Genomic DNA, 18,691 nt, shown 5'->3' on the forward strand with positions numbered 1-18,691 from the left:
TTTCTAACCAAAACAAGTTTTTCTAAGGGTGTTGTCTATTTTTCGCTTAAAATTTTGATTTTTCCTGTGCTGAGGCTGAGTTGAATCTGAAGCGCGCTTCAGTGTTTTAGGTCGAATTCCGGGTTTTCCAACTCGATTTTTATTATTTTCCGTATTAATTAACCACCTCCAAGCCCTTGATATTTTTCCACGGTGAAACCACGAATTTTCCCGGATTAGCCGCCGTTTTCGGTTCAAATTTTCTTACCCACTTAACCAAAGAAAACCGAATCCCCACTAAACCAAAGCCAAAGCGTTGACAGCAGGCCACGTAATGTGTCATTTTTTTTGTGGAAAGATTTCTCGAACGGGTTCGTGCGTGCAGGTTGTTGGGCGAGAGTGATACAAATTTTCCTTCCGCCAGCCTCCATCGTGAACGATTAGTGCAGTTTACGAGGTAAATCGAGAATCCGAAACCACCAGCCGCGGATCAGCATCGGGGACAGCCGTGACTAGCAACGTAAGCGCCGTAAAATCCGCCCCAAAATCTCTATTGTGGTGGCGCTAGCGAATCAACCAGCAAGGGTGTAGTGCGAGTGGTGGAGGGCGGGGAGTGTTCGGGGAAAATTGGTTGCGTTGCGATGATGAGTTGGAGGAACCAGCCACAGGGTTTTCACGTCGCTTCCTGCGATTTAAAGGTCGTCCTGGAATTCCCCAAATCCCTCGGAATGCACCTCCCCCTCTCGTGTGGACGGGAGTGTCCGGATCTGTCCGTGTCACGAAGGCTTAATTGATTGGATGTGCTGCAGCCGTAAATCAGTTAAATCTCGAGTATGTGCGTACGTGTGGCAAAGTGCATGTGTTTGAGTGTGTCCATTGTGGCAACGCAGCAGATTCGAATTTAATTCGCGATTGTGAAACCACAAACCCGCCGGAAGTTCGTGTTGCCAGGTGCATTCTGGTTCATTCGGCAAGGTGTCCTGCGTGAAACGTGGAGTAATAATGGCCCAGTACCGAAGCCCAAAATAGTGTCATTGCCATCGAAACAGAAGGCTGCTCAGTTCGTCCTTCCCGGCCAGGTTATTCATAGCTCTCCACTCCACGATACGTGCTGGCGAGTATCGAATGGAGGTAGTAGCCAGCCTCGTCCGCCAAACTAGGTCATTAACATCGCTCAGTGTGCTGCTTTGTTGTCGCTTCCGTTCTGTTGGCCTCGAGAACGACCTAGGGCACGGTAAAAGCAGTGGCTAGTGCTTCTGATCAACGGTTCCGGTTGTTGTGACTCATCTGGGCTGCTCAGCATTTTACTGTCGTAATTGTTATGATTTACCAAATACTGTGAACCCGTTGTCGGAAGTATATCCCAGCAGCAAAGCCACCGCTTGTGCATCGGCGATCGTCGTCATCATGACTCAGCTGAACCCCAGTAGCGATCGAGGTCGTGATGGCAACACGCGGAGTGCCTGCAGCACAACGCGATTGACGCAATAGATTTTCATTAAATTACGCAAGAAATACGCTCTTTCTCGACGTTTTCGTCGGCAAAAACAACTCCATCATAGATGCACTAACTGATCTTGCCATCCTGAAATAATATCAAACTCGTTCTACAGATTGTGGATGATGTTTACGACGACAGTTATGATAACAAGTGAATTCCATTAACTAAATCCTCAAAAGCACCCCAGAGATCGTTTGTTGAAACGCTTGTGTTGCAGAAGCAATGCTGACACACGGCTAAAGAAGAACAAAGATTCGTTTATCAAACGCCTGTGTCAGCAGGTTGGATCGGTGGACATACACGACACATTCGGCTGCTAAAGTAAACAGCACACTCGAAACCGTCGTACAAGAGATAAGAGAAGTGCTCTACCACATCCCGTGTGACGTGAAAAGGTCTGATGAGCATGCAGGTTTTCGCTGTTTTACCGACGGCGGCCGCGGATGCGTTGCGGAGGAACGCTCGAGGAAGCATCTTTTCGAGAGCATCGGATCTGGCCACCGGACGGAGCGCATGAAGTGTGGCGTAAATTATCAATATATTGTCCGGCTGATAAATCACGCAGCATGTAGCCAGCCGAGGCTCTTATCGATTCCGACACGCTGAGTCTGTGACGTGTATTTCCAAGGACAGACGAGAGGCCGATCGGAGAAGGTTCATGAACGCAGATTCCCTTGAACCATAAAGTGGCCATGACGGTGGTTAAACAAATAACCTCCGCACGGTTTAGGTGTATCGTTGAGTCAGCTGTTTCAGTTCGGGGCTGCCACCGTATGTGGATCAATGCTCTCCGTGATCTTCAAGGACTGCGATTGTGTTTGGTCGACGTGTGTTGGCATTCAAGATTTTTTTTGTATATTCTGCATTGCTTCCAGCAGATTGATTTGGAAGAATTCGATATATCACGAAATACCCGGAGCTGTGCCGGATAGTTGAATTGCTGAATTTGCTTTATGATAGAATGAAACCTGTGGCGATTGCCATTTGTGTTTAGTTTAACCAATAGAACTGTACTGTTGCGATTGGTTACGTGAATGTTTTCGTTTGTCACGGGTGAATGTATGATCCGGGACGATCATAGAGACCCGCAGGCGTGCGCGCCTAACTACTCATCCAGTTTAAACTGGAATTCATATAAACACAGAAACAGTCAACGGGGGCCAGCACATTGTTGGCAGCACAAACCGCCATTCACCATACACGATGATCACGCTCGTGGGCCTCGTGTTAGTTCTTTATCACGTTGGTCAAGGCTACCCCATCGCATCGCGCGAAACGATGATTTTTCAGAGCCGCTAGAGCAAGAATTATTGTTTATGCTGGTTTTTAGGCTTGTTATTTGTATCGTAAGTTGTGCATTCACTTAATATCTTTTCGGTTTTTAGGGTAAAACAACGAACCTCACACCCGGATGATGTCTAATTCATCTCACTACTATGGAATGCCGAATGGTTTCCCACATGCTTCCAATGGACCGCAAGTGCAGCCACAGCAACTGTTGTACCAGCAGCACCAGCAGCAGCCACAGTCCGTCGTACAGTCGCCTCCAACTGCACCAAGCAATCCAGCTAAGGGAATGATGATGAGCAATGGTCCTCCATCGTCAAGCACGGCACCGACCGGAAATGGTCGACCATGGCCAGAAGTGGCAGGACCATTTCCAGCAGTGCTAACGAACGGACCTCCGTCGTCACAGCCAGGATTGGGCCCACCGAAACCCTCGTTCGGTGCACCCTCGATGGGGCAGATGTACGTGCAGCAACCGCCCCCAACAATGGTTAACAATCAGCGTGTTGCTTCGCTAGCCGCCGCTACCAATGGAAACAGTGCAAGCTCTTCGCGTACCTCTTCGCCGGCACTGGTGGGCGCTAATGGCGGCATTGGGTCACAGCAATTCCCGTCAATCGGAGGCCTGAACAACAATCAGGGGCCGACACCATCTAGTCAACAACATCCACCACAAACGTCACGTCCAGGAGCAGCTGTTGGTGGTGGGCAGTACAATCTGAGCCCGAACAATAACAACTACGCGAACAATGGTGGTGCACCGGGAAATCATGTTAATACACCGCCACGCAGTGCATCGGGTATGTCAACACCGGTGAATTCCTCGACACCAAATCTGAATGGAGTAGCTACCGTGCCGGCTGCTCCGAACGCGTTCAGTAAACTGACGGCAAGTGTGCAGGATCTAAGCCTAAATCGGCCACCATCGACAGCGGGAGCGAACTCCGGTGGAGCCGGCGGTCTGTTTCCACCTGTGGCAGGAAGTCAACAGCAACCACTCAGCAATGGCCTATCAACTAATACACCACAATCGAACCCGATGGTTGTAAATGGTCCAACCACACAGGGTCCTACGGCGGTTAACGCATCTGTCAAGCAACAATCTGCTGGACCGGTGCCACCATCCTACGGCCATTTACCTCCACCATTGAATCAACAGTCGCAGCAACCGCAACCAAATCAAACACAGCGTCCACCGTTGGCACAACAACAGCCTCCTGCGTTCGGTGGTATCCCCAATGGACCCTCTAATCCACCGCCTGCGATGGGCGGATCTCAGTATGCGTTGGCAGCTTCGGCCAGCACCGGAGCCCCTCAACCAACTGCGAACAAGCGGCCAATGTATCCTGCTGCCGCGAAATCAGTGACGGGAGGGTTCCCACAACAAGCGCAGCAGCTGGTACCGCCACAGCCTGGTGGTAGTTATGGTCAGCAGCACCAGCAACAACAGCATGCGGGTTTGCCACCGATGCCTCAGCAACCGAACTACGCCCAACCGCCGACACAACAACAATATCAACAACAGCACCAGCAACAGCAGCAACAGCAACAGCAGCAACAATTTCAACACCAACAGCCACAGCATCAACAACCAGCACCTCAACAGATGCATCATCAGCCAGGGTTCGGGGCAGCGGCTTCGGCCGCCTATCCAGGCGATGCGTCCGGCAATGTGGTACGTGGAGGATTCAATCGCTTGTGGGGCAACAATACGGTGGATTTGCTTCAAACTCGTCACATCCTACCCACCGATCGTGTGCGACCACCGACGATACATCTAGTGAATCCGTTCCAGGAGTCCATCAACTGCAATCCAGAGTAAGGGTTACAGTATGGAGTGGCCTATGGTTAGTGAGAAGTTAATTACGTTTCGTATCTTTCCTCTTCAGCATATTCCGTTGCACGCTGACCAAGATACCGGAAACATCAGCTTTGTTGCAGAAATCTCGTTTACCACTGGGTGTATTGATTCACCCGTTCCGTGATTTAAATGTAAGTTGAGTCACGTGTTGTCTTAGAACAAAGAGAAAGAGAGGCATGGTACTAATCGCTTGGTTGTATGCGCTTCTTTCAGAACCTCCCCGTCATCTCTTGTAATACGATCGTCCGCTGTCGTTCCTGTCGGACCTACATCAATCCGTTTGTCTTTTTCGTCGATAGTAAAAAGTGGAAATGCAATCTTTGCTACCGCGTCAATGAGCGTAAGTCGTGAAAAATGTGTTATATTTTGCTGAACTAATTTTCAACAAACTTCCTATGCTTTCGGTCCCTAATGATCTCAACGCAGTTCCGGAAGAGTTCCAGTACGATCCGGTTACGAAGACGTACGGTGATCCGACGCGAAGACCAGAAATCAAATCGAGTACTATCGAATTTATTGCACCATCGGAGTATATGGTAAAGGCTTTCGAAAGGCTCGTTCATTCCAGAGAAAAAAAACTTGAATGAAATTAACTCGTTCTTCCTGAATTTCAGTTGAGACCCCCACAACCAGCTATCTATCTGTTTCTGTTGGATGTTTCGTCGCTGGCACAGCAATCTGGCTATTTAAACACCGTATGCAACACACTCGCTGAGCATCTAGAAAATCTGCCCGGTGACGCCCGGACGCAGGTCGGTTTCATTGCTTATAACAGTGCGATTCACTTTTATAACATAGCCGAAGGCTTCAATCAGCCGCACGAAGTGACGGTCTTGGATGTAGAAGGTAGGTAGAAGAAGACTTCCGATAACTTTTGGGATCGTTTGATAAGCACGTCGGATCATGACGCTCATCATCATTTCTTGTACGTCCCGAATAGATGTGTTCCTGCCGTATCCGGACAATCTGCTTGTTAACTTGAAGGAGTGTAAGGAATTGATTAAAGATTTGTTAAAACAGCTTCCGAAGCGATTCGAGCATACGCACGATACACATAGTGCGCTCGGGGCAGCACTGCAGGTTGCTTTCAAGATGATGGTAAGTGTAGTCTTCATTATTCTTTCGATTAGGAGTTAGCATTTTGTTAGTTCGGCTTCTAATATCAAAACCACATTACAAAAAAGAATTAGTTTTCTGTTTTAATAATCATTTATAGTTTCGGCACTGAAAGCGCAATCCTTTTCTTAATCTGATTGTTGTTTTTTCAGAGTGCTTCCGGCGGACGCGTTACCGTGTTCCAAACATGTCTCCCGAACCACGGCCCAGGAGCGTTACAGTCAAGGTAAGCTGACATAGAGAAATACAAGTAGGATACGCCCAGTCTCTTGCATAACGAGTTATATTATCCCAACAGAGAGGACCCGAATAACCGTTCATCGAAGGATGTAGCACATCTGGGACCGGCGACGGATTTCTACAAACGCCTTGCGCTGGAATGTTCCGGCCAGCAGATTGCAGTAGATTTATTTTTGTTAAATAGTCAATACTGTGATTTAGCTACAATATGTAAGTTTTCTGAAGTCGCATAGCGAATGTATTGGAGGCTGGTGATGTTCAGGTGGATGAAGTATTAATATTATTGTCTTCTCTTTGATTTTTTTGCGCAGCTGGTATAAGTAAATTCAGTGGCGGTTGTCTGCACCATATCCCACTGTACAGCGAGTCGAAACCGCAGCTGGTGAAATCGCTGCGCAAGTGCTTTGAGCGATATTTGACACGCAAAATCGGCTTCGAGGCTGTCATGCGTGTCCGGTGCACTCGCGGGCTAGCCATCCATACATTCCATGGTAACTTCTTCGTCCGCTCGACAGATCTGCTGTCGTTGCCGAACGTGAATCCTGATGCAGGCTTCGGGATGCAGGTAATACGAACACGAATCTCGGGTCAATGCATCATAGCATCATGGGTGATAATTAAACCGCTTTGTTCTTATCTCACTTCCCTTTACAGATCACGTACGAAGAAAGTTTGGCCGAGTGTAAATCGGTATGCTTCCAAGCGGCACTGCTGTATACAAGCAGCAAGGCCGAACGGCGGATTCGGGTACACACACTTTGCATACCGGTGACCGCTAGTCTCACGGAGGTTATGTACTCTGCCGACGCACAGTGCATAGTGGGGCTGCTGTCGAAGATGGCCGTCGATCGGTCGCTCAGCTCTAGCCTTTCCGATGCCAGAGATGCCTTTATCAATGCGACCGTCGATATATTTAGCGCGTTCAAGATTGCTCAGAATCTGCCACAAAACTCCAGTACGATTGTGGCTCCGGAAAATCTAAGCCTCTTACCGCTTTACATCCTAGCACTGTTGAAGCACGTAAGTAATGGTTTTACAGTGGCTTTAGAGTGCTTCTATTTTGTGTTTCAATCACTAATCTTGGTATGGGTTCAATCTCATTTTAGCCCGCCTTCCGAACAGGCACCAGCACCCGGTTAGATGATCGCGTGTTTGCGATGTGTGAGATGAAATCGCTGCCGCTTGACCAACTGATTCGCTACATCTATCCAGAGTTTTACGTTCTCGATTGCCTGTTCGTTACTCATAGTGGCGGTGGTTATGTCGATGACGGGCGCAAGCTGGAACCACCGCGCTTGCAGTTATCAGCAGAGAAGTACACTTCGTCCAACATTTTTTTTTGCTAGCCGCTCCTGTTTGTGTTATGTTAGTAACTTTTGTTTATTCTCTTTTTGCTATAAAAGGTTGGACTCTAGATCCATGTTCCTGCTAGACTGTGGATCTTACATGTTCATCTACATTGGTTCGAATGTAGCTACCAGTATCGTCCAGGACATTCTCGGTAAGTGGTGAAGGTGGCGTCTCCGGTTGTAGGAAACATGGGTTAATAATCATGTCTCTATTCGGTTCATGAACGCGCAGGTTACAACTCCGTCTCAGAGATACCCGATTTTTGCATTGATCTGCCTAGTCGCGAGACGGCGGCCAGTGAGGCACTGCTTACTTTCTTGGATAGCATTAATGAGGAAAAGCCTTATACTTCTTACGTGCAGGTCATACGGTAAGCGTCATCATTTCAGCGTATGTTCGGTTTGTTTTCTAACGTCATCCTTTCCTTTCGGCTACCCCCCTTTTAGTGATACGAGCCAGTTCCGGTCGATGCTGGTCGAAAAGTTCGTCGATGACCGTAATCCAAATTCGTTGGCGTACTATGAGTTCTTGCAGCATTTACGTACACAGATAAAGTAAGGCGTGTGTCGCCAGGTTCGGGTCAGGCAAACCTACTACTCGGATGGTCACCTGTTCCGTACATGCATGTATCTGAATGCTTATTTTCTATGGCTTTGGCGGTCAAACAAAGATGCCCTGCTGTAAGCTCCTTCCTTCTCTTCTACTTGTGTATTATACAAACGCTGATTAGTAGTAGCGGTGGACCGAATGAAAGGTATAGCAATAGGAAACTAAAGAAGGTGCGTGGTAGTTCGTTGCAAAACATAAAGCAAATCATTTTGATCAAAGTTTTAAACGTAAATCTAACGAAATCGCTACGCTGCAAAGAAATAGAATGGATAGGATGAATGCATCTGGTTACAACTAGGGGACAAATTGTGTAAAGTAAACCAAGATCATGTGTATCATGTGAATGAACGAAACAGGAATATATATTAGAAAGGTAAAAGAGGTCACTCATGCTAAAACCATCCAAGATGCATGGGTATGTGTGCTGGATTGGTGAAATGTCGACAGTGCATGAGGCGTTAGCATGGAGTAAACGTCACTAACCTGTTACGAAACGGTGTGATCGTCCGCCGGGGAAGAGGAGAAAGAAGTAGGTTTAATTTAGGAAAAATATTAAATTAAAAAAGGCAAATAAAGTTGAATCACATGCCACGAAGAGAGAAGGAAATGAATGAAAGAAGATCCACACGCATACCAACCCACACCGCAGGAACGATAAGTATAGGAAAATGAAGCAAACACAGTTGTAGAACAAAGCGGTACGTACGTATGTGGGAGCAAGGAAACAATAAAACACGAGCGAGAGCGAAAAGGCTCCAAAATAGTTAAACGAATTTTTGTGCATTCTAGATAAAAATTGATCGCACCGTGGGAGCGCCTCATTCATTTGTGGAGGTCTGCGTTTATAAATGAATTAGTAATTTACCTACCAACTATAACGGGCCCGCGAGCCAAGGATAGAATTTAAAAGCATACACTAGCACGCCAACATTTATTACCAGCAGCAACAGCAGCTAGTAGCAGTTCCGCTGAGGCGGAGTAAGTAAAGGATTTTTTATGTTGTTACTTACCGGTTCGCCCACCGGTGCTGTGTGGAAATGGTTCGTTGAACAGAAAAAAGCAAACTGTACAGGCACTAGCAGATACGAGAAATACTCTACTTCTATCCTAATTTCGGTTTGTCATTTTACGAAACAATCGTTGCTCGAGATCGGTACGAGAGAGCAGCAAGTAGTATAATGCGTGCGGGAGAAGGCAGTTAACAGATTTTGAAATCGTAAAGGTGTTTATCGATATTTAAATTTCAAGTTAACATTCAACCAGATAAAACCTACACAATCCCATTTGCGCTTGATCGTCCTCTCGCCACGGTGTGGGATGCAATTTAGGATACGTTTTCAATTTTTCAATATGTACTCCTTACTCGCGAGAGCAGGAAGCGCACTGTTGTACTAGTAGTAGATGAAGGGGAGATAAGCTGGTTTGATTATTTCCCCCAAATAGTTGTGTTGTGTTTTTTCATGCTAGTTGTATCATATGCATACTATCGTCATAGCTTTCTGACATGCTTTCATAGATAACGCAGAAGATTAGGAGCACGGCAAGAGTAAACCCCGCAGGACAGTTGATTTCGGCTGCTGTACGTAGAGGTTTAGGGCGTTGAACGCATAGGTTGTTGTTGCTTTGTGAAATATGTTCATTTTTGTTCCTTTTCCTGTCTCAATATACTATGGGTTGCTATTTGGTTAGGTGGCGTCTCTCTGCTAAGGGATAGTGATACCGTGGCGGCTTTTGCGCTTTATCTGCAATCAATAAGCGACGAAGCGGAAGTACTACGGAGAGGAAGCGCATCCAAATATGGCTACCAAAAGAGGACAAAGAGAAGCAGCATGTGGTGGCAGGGTGGGGTGAAATATTTGGTGTACTGTGTATCTATACGATGTAAGACGTATTAAATTGCGATAAATTATCAACAGTAACTGTCGCTACGTGTAGCTTTGTTTTATTCTGCAAGGGTTGAAGGATATATTGAGAACTCATGTTATTGTTAACTTGAGTTTTACTCTAAGAGATACGTCGTTTGGGTTTATCAATTCCATTATTCCTTTTTTTGACCATTTCAAAGATTTTATGGATGATTGGTTGCTTCCAGGTTATTGATTGGTGGAAAAGGGTAACAGCACTATTGGAAAGAAAACTGCGTTTGATCAGAACGCTGTGTTGTTACCGTTATCCAATTTTTTAAAACATTATAAAAACAAGCCGTATGTTTAACGGTTATTAAAAAGTGTTTCAATAACACAATAGTGGCCAACATGTTCCTTTCACCGAACACTGATTTCAGGTTGTTGTGTGCGAGATTCATTTTAGGTAAAGCTCATTCATTGTCATATTTTATTACGTCTTGTCATTGCATCGGGCGAAAAGTAAAACACTGCCTTGGTGATGAGACCCATTAAGCTGTTTTATTCTTTGCTACAAATTCTTTCCAGACAGGATGAAGACAGGCCCAAACGTCTATGTTTTGCGGTTCAAAGCTCATGAAACATTTTAATGTCAAGCACTATGTCAATTGTTTCTATCTAAATTTCATTTAAAAGCATGACCATGATTCCGGCGGATTCAATTCAATTTTACCACTTCAGTGACGCTCTTCAATGGTTGATCAATTCGCATGCTAATGTCGTTAAACAACACACATTAGACCGTCACATAATTTCTCATTTGCTTCCCTCAGAACAGCCTGGCCCTTATTTCCGTGAAGTGAAAATGATATTAAGCAGGGAGTTGAAAAGGAGCGGATTGAATTAGTTTACCTTTACATTGAATCAAATTTGAAAAGAGGGATTGAATTTGCCTGCTTTTTCCGATAATTTTCAATACCACCCATCTCTCCGGATCCGGGACACAGCCAAACCAACGGGGCTTTTCATATCATCGCTGAGGTACCGTTAATACTGGAGAGATCTTTTATGGTCTCGTGGGATTAATTAACACCTGTTGCATGTTTGCCGCCATCACAGCCCCCGGGCAGAACGAGGCCGAACGTGTTCTGCTATGTTTGCTGCTGCTCTCATGAGCAGCGCCCCGGTCCGGTTCTTAATTGACTATATCGGGTGGAATATCATTTCATCACTGATGAGTGCCCCAGCACATCATGAATGAAGCTGTATCAGAGCGCGTAATTTAATATTGATTTACGGTACAGAGCAGTCTATAAGCTTTTTTAGTTAGAAAAAGCAAACATGAAACTCATTCGCAGACAGGAAAATAAGAGCTGTGCATCATCCTCCTAAGGCAGGATTACTGCTCCGTACAAAGGCTACCCGAGCTCGGACGGAGATCATGAAGCCGCATTTCGAGCTAGGCCGATTCCCTCTTGCTCGAGGCACTTCGCCGAATGCAAAACGCAAAGTTTCTAATCGTTCGGTTTCGGGCTGGAACCGACAGCACCACCGAAACCACTAGTCTGCGGTTGCTGCGTTTGGATTCTGTGAATCATTGAAACGCTGGAACGCTGCTGGCGGCGCACCTTTCAGTTCGTTCGCTCGTTCGTTTTCGAGAGTCGGGCGTTCGGTGTACTTCAAGAGTCTACCACCTTAATCTTCTTAATCATTCATGACGTTTCGCTTTAATTCGGAGTACGGAAGCAAGCAGGGTATGCAGCAAGCTCTGATTGCCTGGCTTCGTTGGTAAATCGAATTTCATGCAGGCTGTCGATGCTTCTATGAGCGACACCCGGAACGCGAAGGTGAACCGGTTTGTGTCCTTCGCGTGCTTCGCAAGATCATTGAACTTGTTTGCTGAATTCCCGCCCAGTTTCCGGTGCTTCCGGTACACTAATATGTGATCGCGATTGAAACTTCTCGACATGCGACGACTCCACTAATAAGCGAGTAACGAGTGAGTAATTTATGATGGGGGCTTTATGCAACATTCAGCGACCGGAGAAAACTCGGGGAAAGGGCCATTAATAATCACGGTCATTATCGAACGTTACCCGGCCACCCGGTGCGCCGTCCCACCATCCGTCATCCGACAGGCGGGCAGGTCACCGGAAACCTTATCGAAGGCTGCATTGGATTGAGACATTGCTTCCTACCGCCAGCGGCGGCACCGTCGATAGCAAACAGCCCGGGACCCGGTGGCCATCGACCTGGAATAAATTAATATATTATAGACGACCATTGGCCCGTTACTGGGTGTGAGTGAGTGAACACGAGCGACCTTCTTCGGCATTCTATGTTGACGGCATAGAATGAATGTGTTTGTTGAAGCAGCAGTAGCGCAATTTCCCGCAGAGGAAGTGTGTTGGCATCATTTTAAAGAAACGCTTCCAAAAAGAACAGCAGCACAATGGAGAGGAACAGCTACTGTTAGTATGGTAACGGCCGCACTCTTCGGGCCAAACCAAAAACCCAAAACAACCATCAAAGTAAGGATTGATCCCCTCCTATCTCTATTCCATCTCCAGACTCATGATGATGATGATGCTGACCAATGAGCACGTAATCGTAGCCCCAAAATAGAGCCCCTTTTTATGCTGCGCACAGCAACGGCAGATACCACTACCAGGCCTACGGGGCCCAAGCAACGTATAGCAGCATGATATGATGGATTTGAATTTGAAGCAGGGCGTACTATGCAGCAGTCCTTTTGTTTGCTTGCTATCAGGATCGCTACCGGGATATTGATTCATGCCGGGGTATGCAGGCGGTATTCTCATCTGCTCCGAAACCTGTACCTTTCGAGAGGCGATTCGGTGGTACTTTCGTTGGTAACCATCTCATCCTTTCGGAGGACCTATCGACCCTCGACGTTAACCGCACTTGATCTGGTCGATTCATAGTAACGTTGCGTTATCGAGTGCGAGACAGGAAGCAATACGGATCTGGCTTGTACTGTTCCACTTTTTTTATACTTTATTTTCATTCCTATCCCTTCGTGTTTATTTAGCAGAGTTACTGTTTCACTGCTTTTCACTCTCAGTAGTACTCAGTGAATGCGGATGAGTAATTAAATTAGGATTTACTTGTCACCAGTCGCTCCATTACACAACAGAATCGACTCAACAATCGCACCATCGCAGACCCACAATCGATGCTCGCAGTCGCTCTGTGTCGTTCCGCTGCGGCACGAGCCCTCCATAGGAAATCAATTAACTGTAATAATCAATAATTATCGTTGCATCAATGTGATAGTACCATCTGACCGACACCATGTACGCTACATTACGGCTAGCGGTTCGGACGAGCCCATGTTTGTGTTTGATTGACCCGATGGTGTTCCCTGTTTTTTTTTGGGGTTTCCGTTCTCTGCGGAGCACATTCAAATGAAATTCAATTTACGCCGATGGGCCAATTTCGTTTGCGAACGCCATCAATGGAAGGATGCTGCCGTGAAGTAAAGGTCGAAGGGAACCCCCCCAGTGGCGGGGATCCGATGGGCCGGTGGGAAAAGCCAATGTTGAATTGCTAATTGGTGTGGCCCACTTTTGGTGCGCGGAGTCCAGTACGGAGGCTTGGGTTTTTGGGGTTCAACAGCATTGATAGACCTTTTCGACCTATCAACGTGTAACGAGGCAAGTACCATATTGGTTATTTCTTTTTTGTATGAAAATTCTATCGAATTGAGTGGTTCTCTCTCGTGATGCTTTTGGGCGTGTGGGATAATGGAGTAATGTGTCTCTGACGACTCTATGATACGACAGAAGCTCAGTTTGACTTCTTTGTTTTATAGTGTACAGACACTAAGGTGTGTAGGTATTTAAATTGAGATTTACTTTCACAATTTTTGAGCTTCTGGAAGAATTTCCTTCCTGGGGGTGGGATACATTGTTTCATCAACCATTTATGGGGTTATGTACATCGAAAAGACGATTGATTTTTCAATATTGAAGGCACAAAGGAGTGTTTAACGAAATGGTAAATGGAACGATTGGATCGATTTAGAATTATTCTCCGTTCCATCTTCAACCAATTGGTTGCGGCCCTTTATTCAAATATTAAATTAGTTTAACAGCCCATCCGTAAGGGCCTGTCAGATGTGGCAACAATGGGGCAAACGTTAACGTATGCAAATCCGGTGTCAACCTTTGCCAATAGGTTGGTACCAGTACGGTGCAGAAATGGTGTCTGCAATGTATGGTTGATATGATGTTTGAATTTGCATTTACATTGACTTTATCGTCACCAACCGGGTTCCACATGATCTCGACACAAGGTTTGTGCAGATACCATAAGGGATACAAATGTAAAGCATAACCATGCGAGATCACTCCCGGTTGATTGGTTATTCAATGACAGTATCATGAATAAGATCATCACTGATTGATGGAAAATTATGCCAAAAAATAGCGGCAGAAAAAAAGTGCAGAGCAGCATGGTTTATTGCGTTTCTAGCATTGCGGTCAGTTCAGATACTTCAAAGAATCGCATTTTCCCGTTTCACACTTGGGTCCCAATTTACCAGAGGGGAGTTTGGTGAACGTTTCAGTGCGTTTTACTGCAAAACCATGGCTTACAGCCAATCGCTATCATCTGTATTATTTTGAAGAAAACGATCTCTTGTAACTGGAGAACCACCTTGAAGGTACCCCGAAGCGACCTATTCATAAACACCTTTGCAACGCTGCAGGACACGGCATGCCATGATGCGTTGCCATAGCGTTCCGCCGCTGGCCAACATTTCACAGGGAGTGTCAAAAAGCTGTTTCAGATCGTTCGGCTTACCATCTGGCGGCGAGTGGTTTGGTAGAGCGCGGCGAAGTAATGGGGGAATTACAAAATGATTATCCGAGGATTTTAAATTTTCGTCTTTTCTTTTTTCACGTCACGTTTTATTATGTTGTCGCCTCGCTGTCTCGAGCACCACATGGTACCACATGTGCTGTGTTGGGAATTGGGTTTGGTTCGCCTTATCACCATCTAAACATGTTCCGCCATTGCCGGTGCCATCAGTGACCAGCCCAACATGTTGGCAACAGCTTAAGCGCATAAAGGTGCCGTTCCCGTGTCATATGGTAACTTTTTTTTGGGGCCCATTTTTGCTCGGACCCGTGCTTTAGTGAGCAGGCATCAGGCTCATACCATTTGCGTTCCAGACACTACGTGTGGTGTCTGTGCCGGTACTTGGCACCACTATTCGACACTCCAATTGCTGCGCACCACTCTGATTGAATTTTGTATTAATGGAAACCTTATTCGGAACAACACCTTTCCAAGAATTGCAAAACCATCTTCCATCTGATCTTATTCCGTTCTACTGCCTGGTCGAATGTACACCAGAGTCATTCTGTGTCCCATTTTACAACCTTTTTGCGAGGATGTCACCTCACGCTTACCTCGTCATTCGTTCGACGCCGTCCTCCGATGGTGAAAGGTGCCCCCGTGAAGCATCGAGTGCGCACTAAGGCTACGCTGCATGCCACGAATGCATTACGACGGAACGACACCGTCCCATACCGTCAACGTCACCGGCAGCATCCATCAGGAGTACAGCACTTAGCAGCGTTGATAGAGATCGTGGCGTAGAGCAATTTGTGGACACTATCGCGTGGAATGATGCAAAATTGTATTTACACTTATTCGCCGCCGTAGTGGTGAGGTTGTCGAGCGATGGAATGACGAGCGAGACAGGGCCACCGTCCCACGTCCCACGGGTACGTAGGATGTCCGTTCCCGTTCCCGTTCCGGGCGGAAAGTAATAATATTTAGAAATATAGGTAAACGCTTCAGTGCCGCTCGCTTTTAAATAAATAAGCGAATCCATAAATGATGTTGGCGCGGTGGGTTGCCAGCGCGCCAGTACACGGAACGGCCGCCACGGAGCAAAAGCGAAACGGAAAAGTGGTTTCCGGTCTGCGCATAACCGGCCATAACTTGGCTTGACTGGCTGGCTGACTGGCCGACACCGGGTAGACCGAAGTCCGAAGCCCAAAGCACAGGTGTTGGCACTGGGGAAAAGGTGCGCTTTTCCGGGAATCGATATTGCGAAGCACGTGTTTGGGGTCGTGTCGCGAATGGTGTGAATAGTAGTAGCAGCAACAGCAACGTTTTTGCTGACAACGCCTGGGTGGTGTGTCCTTTTTAAAGCCTGCTACGATCAGCCTCCGGTTGTTCTTAAAGCGTTGCGGGAATTATACAGCAAGCACAGGGAGAGCGGAAGATAGAGAGAAAGAGAGAGAGAGAGAGAAAAAGAGAGAGAGAGAGAGAGAGAGAGAGAGAGAGAGAGAAAGAGAGAGAGAGATACACAGTGTTTCGCCTTTTCCACGGCGATCCCGCGACCTGGCCGGGGGTTCCGGTTTGTTGTATATAAAATGTTTGTATAAAATACATGCCTTCATCCCCTTACGATAACGAGATGTTTCCGTCCCGATGCTGCTAGCAATGTAATGCCCGTCATCGGACGCAATGGTTGACGTTTCCTTTGAGGAAGTGCTTTTGTAGTGAGTACGATTGGAGCAGGATGATAAGCGCGGCCCGTTAGAATTGAATAATTTCATCCAACCTGTCAAGGGTGGGCGCTATTCTCTACCTTAGAATTTCTGTGCTCTACCATCTACGCCGCGTCTTTGCATCACTCACCGATGTAACCGTGGTTCGCTGAATTGTCTGTGTGTGTGTGTGTCATTGTGCCTTTAATTAATTAATGTATTGTTGAAACATTTAAATTAATTACTTTCAATACTCGAGCGTCACTGCTGCTGCTGCTGCTGCTGGTGTAGAACGAAGGGGCTGGAACAACGTAAAATGGCCTTGAAACGCGACGCCCACTTCCGCAAGCCCTCCTCCCATTCCACTGAGACTTTTCTTTGGCCGCTAACGCGCCGTCGGCCAGGAAAGTCACGCGAACGACGCGATGCGGCGCGATGTCATAATGAGTAATGGTGTAATTGAATTTCATCGCTAAAGGCGACACAAACGGTCGCTCGCTATAGGATAAGCGATTTACGGGAAGTTCGAAAGCGGCAAAAGGCCCAGGTACTCATCGGTGGCCAATTCGGTGACCGAATGCGGTGCACGTATCGGCAGAGATCCTGCGCGGCAGAGATCGCTTCCCAGCAAGCTAACTCTCTTATCGAACCTCGGCTAGCTGCTCCACTGCTTTGCTCACTTTGTTCACGTTTTAACTTTTTCAGAGCGATTTTACGCTATCCCTTCCCTTGCTTTTTTTTGTTGCCCATTTGAATTAAACTTTTCGCAGAAGCTGAATCTCATCAACGTTGCCGGTCAATGTCGATGAAATGGCGTGTTGCGTCGAGTCGAGTATGTGTGCGTGTGTGCGTGCGTCTCATCTCATCCTTCGTGGAGGGACCTACTTTGATTACGTGATTAATTTAGCAACTTCCCGGTGCTTCAGCTGCTCCGGGAGACTCGGAACTCGGATGTTGCTCTGTCACCGGAGGAGCAACTTTTGCTCTAGTTCATGCGGGGACCATCACATTGCCACTTGTTTAACGACTTCGTGTGAGTGGCCTGGTTTATGGTTTTAAAGAAGGCTACAGTGAAGTGGGTCCCAGGGACCTGGGGGTATCGAGTGTTACATGTCTCGCTAGCAAAAGTTCGACCCGTTGAGAGACTCGAAGAAGTGTGGTGAAGCCAACTGTAAATAACATCGACCTAGACGATCGACCTGTCTGTGTACGTAAAGGGAATGTTTGGAATGTTGACGAGTTCGATGAAGATGGATGTTGATTGACAATTATCTTGCTCCAAAGTGTCCTGAAGGCTGTTGAGCAGCACAAGACGATTTGTCTTTGAATTTATGCCGCTGGTTTGTTTTTCATAAGTTCTTCTAATTTAAGTTGTTGGACATACTTTCGTCCAATCGAAAATTGTGCATTGGATGTGTCAATGTTATTTAAATCATTTAGATTATTGGGTAACCATTCTTTCGTAGCGTCAATTGGTGTGGGTTTGCGTTTGGATCACTCTCATTTTTCACTTTCCTTTAGATAATCAGAAACATTCTACATAGTGGCAGTAACAAATCGAAAAGTTTTTTCACTTACTCGAAATAAAGTCTTTTTGTATGGAATAGATTTCAGCTTACTATAGAAACTCTGATACATATTTTTTGGCTTCAGGTGGAAGAAGGTGGATACAGTTCTTCATCATAGAAAAATCGCAGAAAAATCAGTTGAACGATCATGGATATAGGGCCCTATTGCGAGTGTCTTGTCTTGCAAACGAGACTGCTGTACTACTGCTGAAAAAACTTAGCAGTCTTGTTGAGCTCTTATGAATGAACTTGTGAATTTTTACAGCCTGATTTCAAAACAAATACTAATACTACCAAATTAGTCACCAACATCACCAAAAACCAACATCCTCCGGCCAATAGCAACGCGACTTTCAGTCTCGTTTTCAAGACTCACAGTCTGGTAGGTTTTAGCAACAGACTCTGAGTCTTGAAAACGAGACTGAAAATGGTAATTTTTTTCGTTTTGGTCGTAGTTGCCATTGGACCGAAAGATGTTGGGTTTTGGTGGTGTTGGTGAATAATTTGTTAGTATTAGTATTTGTTTTAAAATCTGGCTGTAAAAAATAACAAGTTCATTCATAAGAGCTAAACAAGACTGCTAAGTTTTTTCAGCAGTAGTACAGCAGTCTCGTTTGCAAGACAAGACACTCGCAATAGGGCCCATAATATTAATTCGAGTTTTCTTTTGTTCAATTCTTCAATTTAAAAAAGTTCAAAAATTGCTTATGGAATGATTTTTCCAGAGATTAAAAAAACTAACTTGAAAAGAATCAAACAATTTCTAAAACGATTGTTGAAAAGGTATATTACACTCCAAGTGGACT

The 18,691-nt window shown here is 46.1% G+C and overlaps 1 protein-coding gene across 5 annotated transcripts; it reads left to right on the top strand.

Annotated features, from left to right (window-relative positions):
- The first annotated feature begins 336 nt into the window (after window positions 1-336).
- On the top strand, window positions 337-9,857 carry LOC125954021 (protein transport protein Sec24A). Of its 5 annotated transcripts, none has more exons than XM_049683959.1 (15): window positions 337-436; window positions 2,866-4,585; window positions 4,657-4,759; window positions 4,842-4,968; window positions 5,055-5,164; window positions 5,243-5,474; window positions 5,569-5,726; window positions 5,897-5,970; window positions 6,043-6,194; window positions 6,296-6,549; window positions 6,639-7,004; window positions 7,091-7,299; window positions 7,388-7,485; window positions 7,566-7,704; window positions 7,781-9,857. In XM_049683959.1, the coding sequence occupies exons 2-15, from the start codon at window positions 2,892-2,894 to the stop codon at window positions 7,890-7,892; spliced, it is 3,828 nt and encodes a 1,275-aa protein (XP_049539916.1). In that variant the 5' UTR covers window positions 337-436; window positions 2,866-2,891; the 3' UTR covers window positions 7,893-9,857. The 5 variants fall into 5 exon arrangements, with proteins under 5 accessions (XP_049539916.1, XP_049539915.1, XP_049539920.1 ...); XM_049683958.1 differs by having other exon boundaries at window positions 345-499; XM_049683963.1 differs by lacking the exon at window positions 337-436 and adding an exon at window positions 534-814.
- Window positions 9,858-18,691: the final 8,834 nt, after the last annotated feature.

The sequence above is a fragment of the Anopheles darlingi genome, chromosome 3, assembly GCF_943734745.1.
Source record: "Anopheles darlingi chromosome 3, idAnoDarlMG_H_01, whole genome shotgun sequence".
Lineage (NCBI taxonomy): Eukaryota > Metazoa > Arthropoda > Insecta > Diptera > Culicidae > Anopheles > Anopheles darlingi.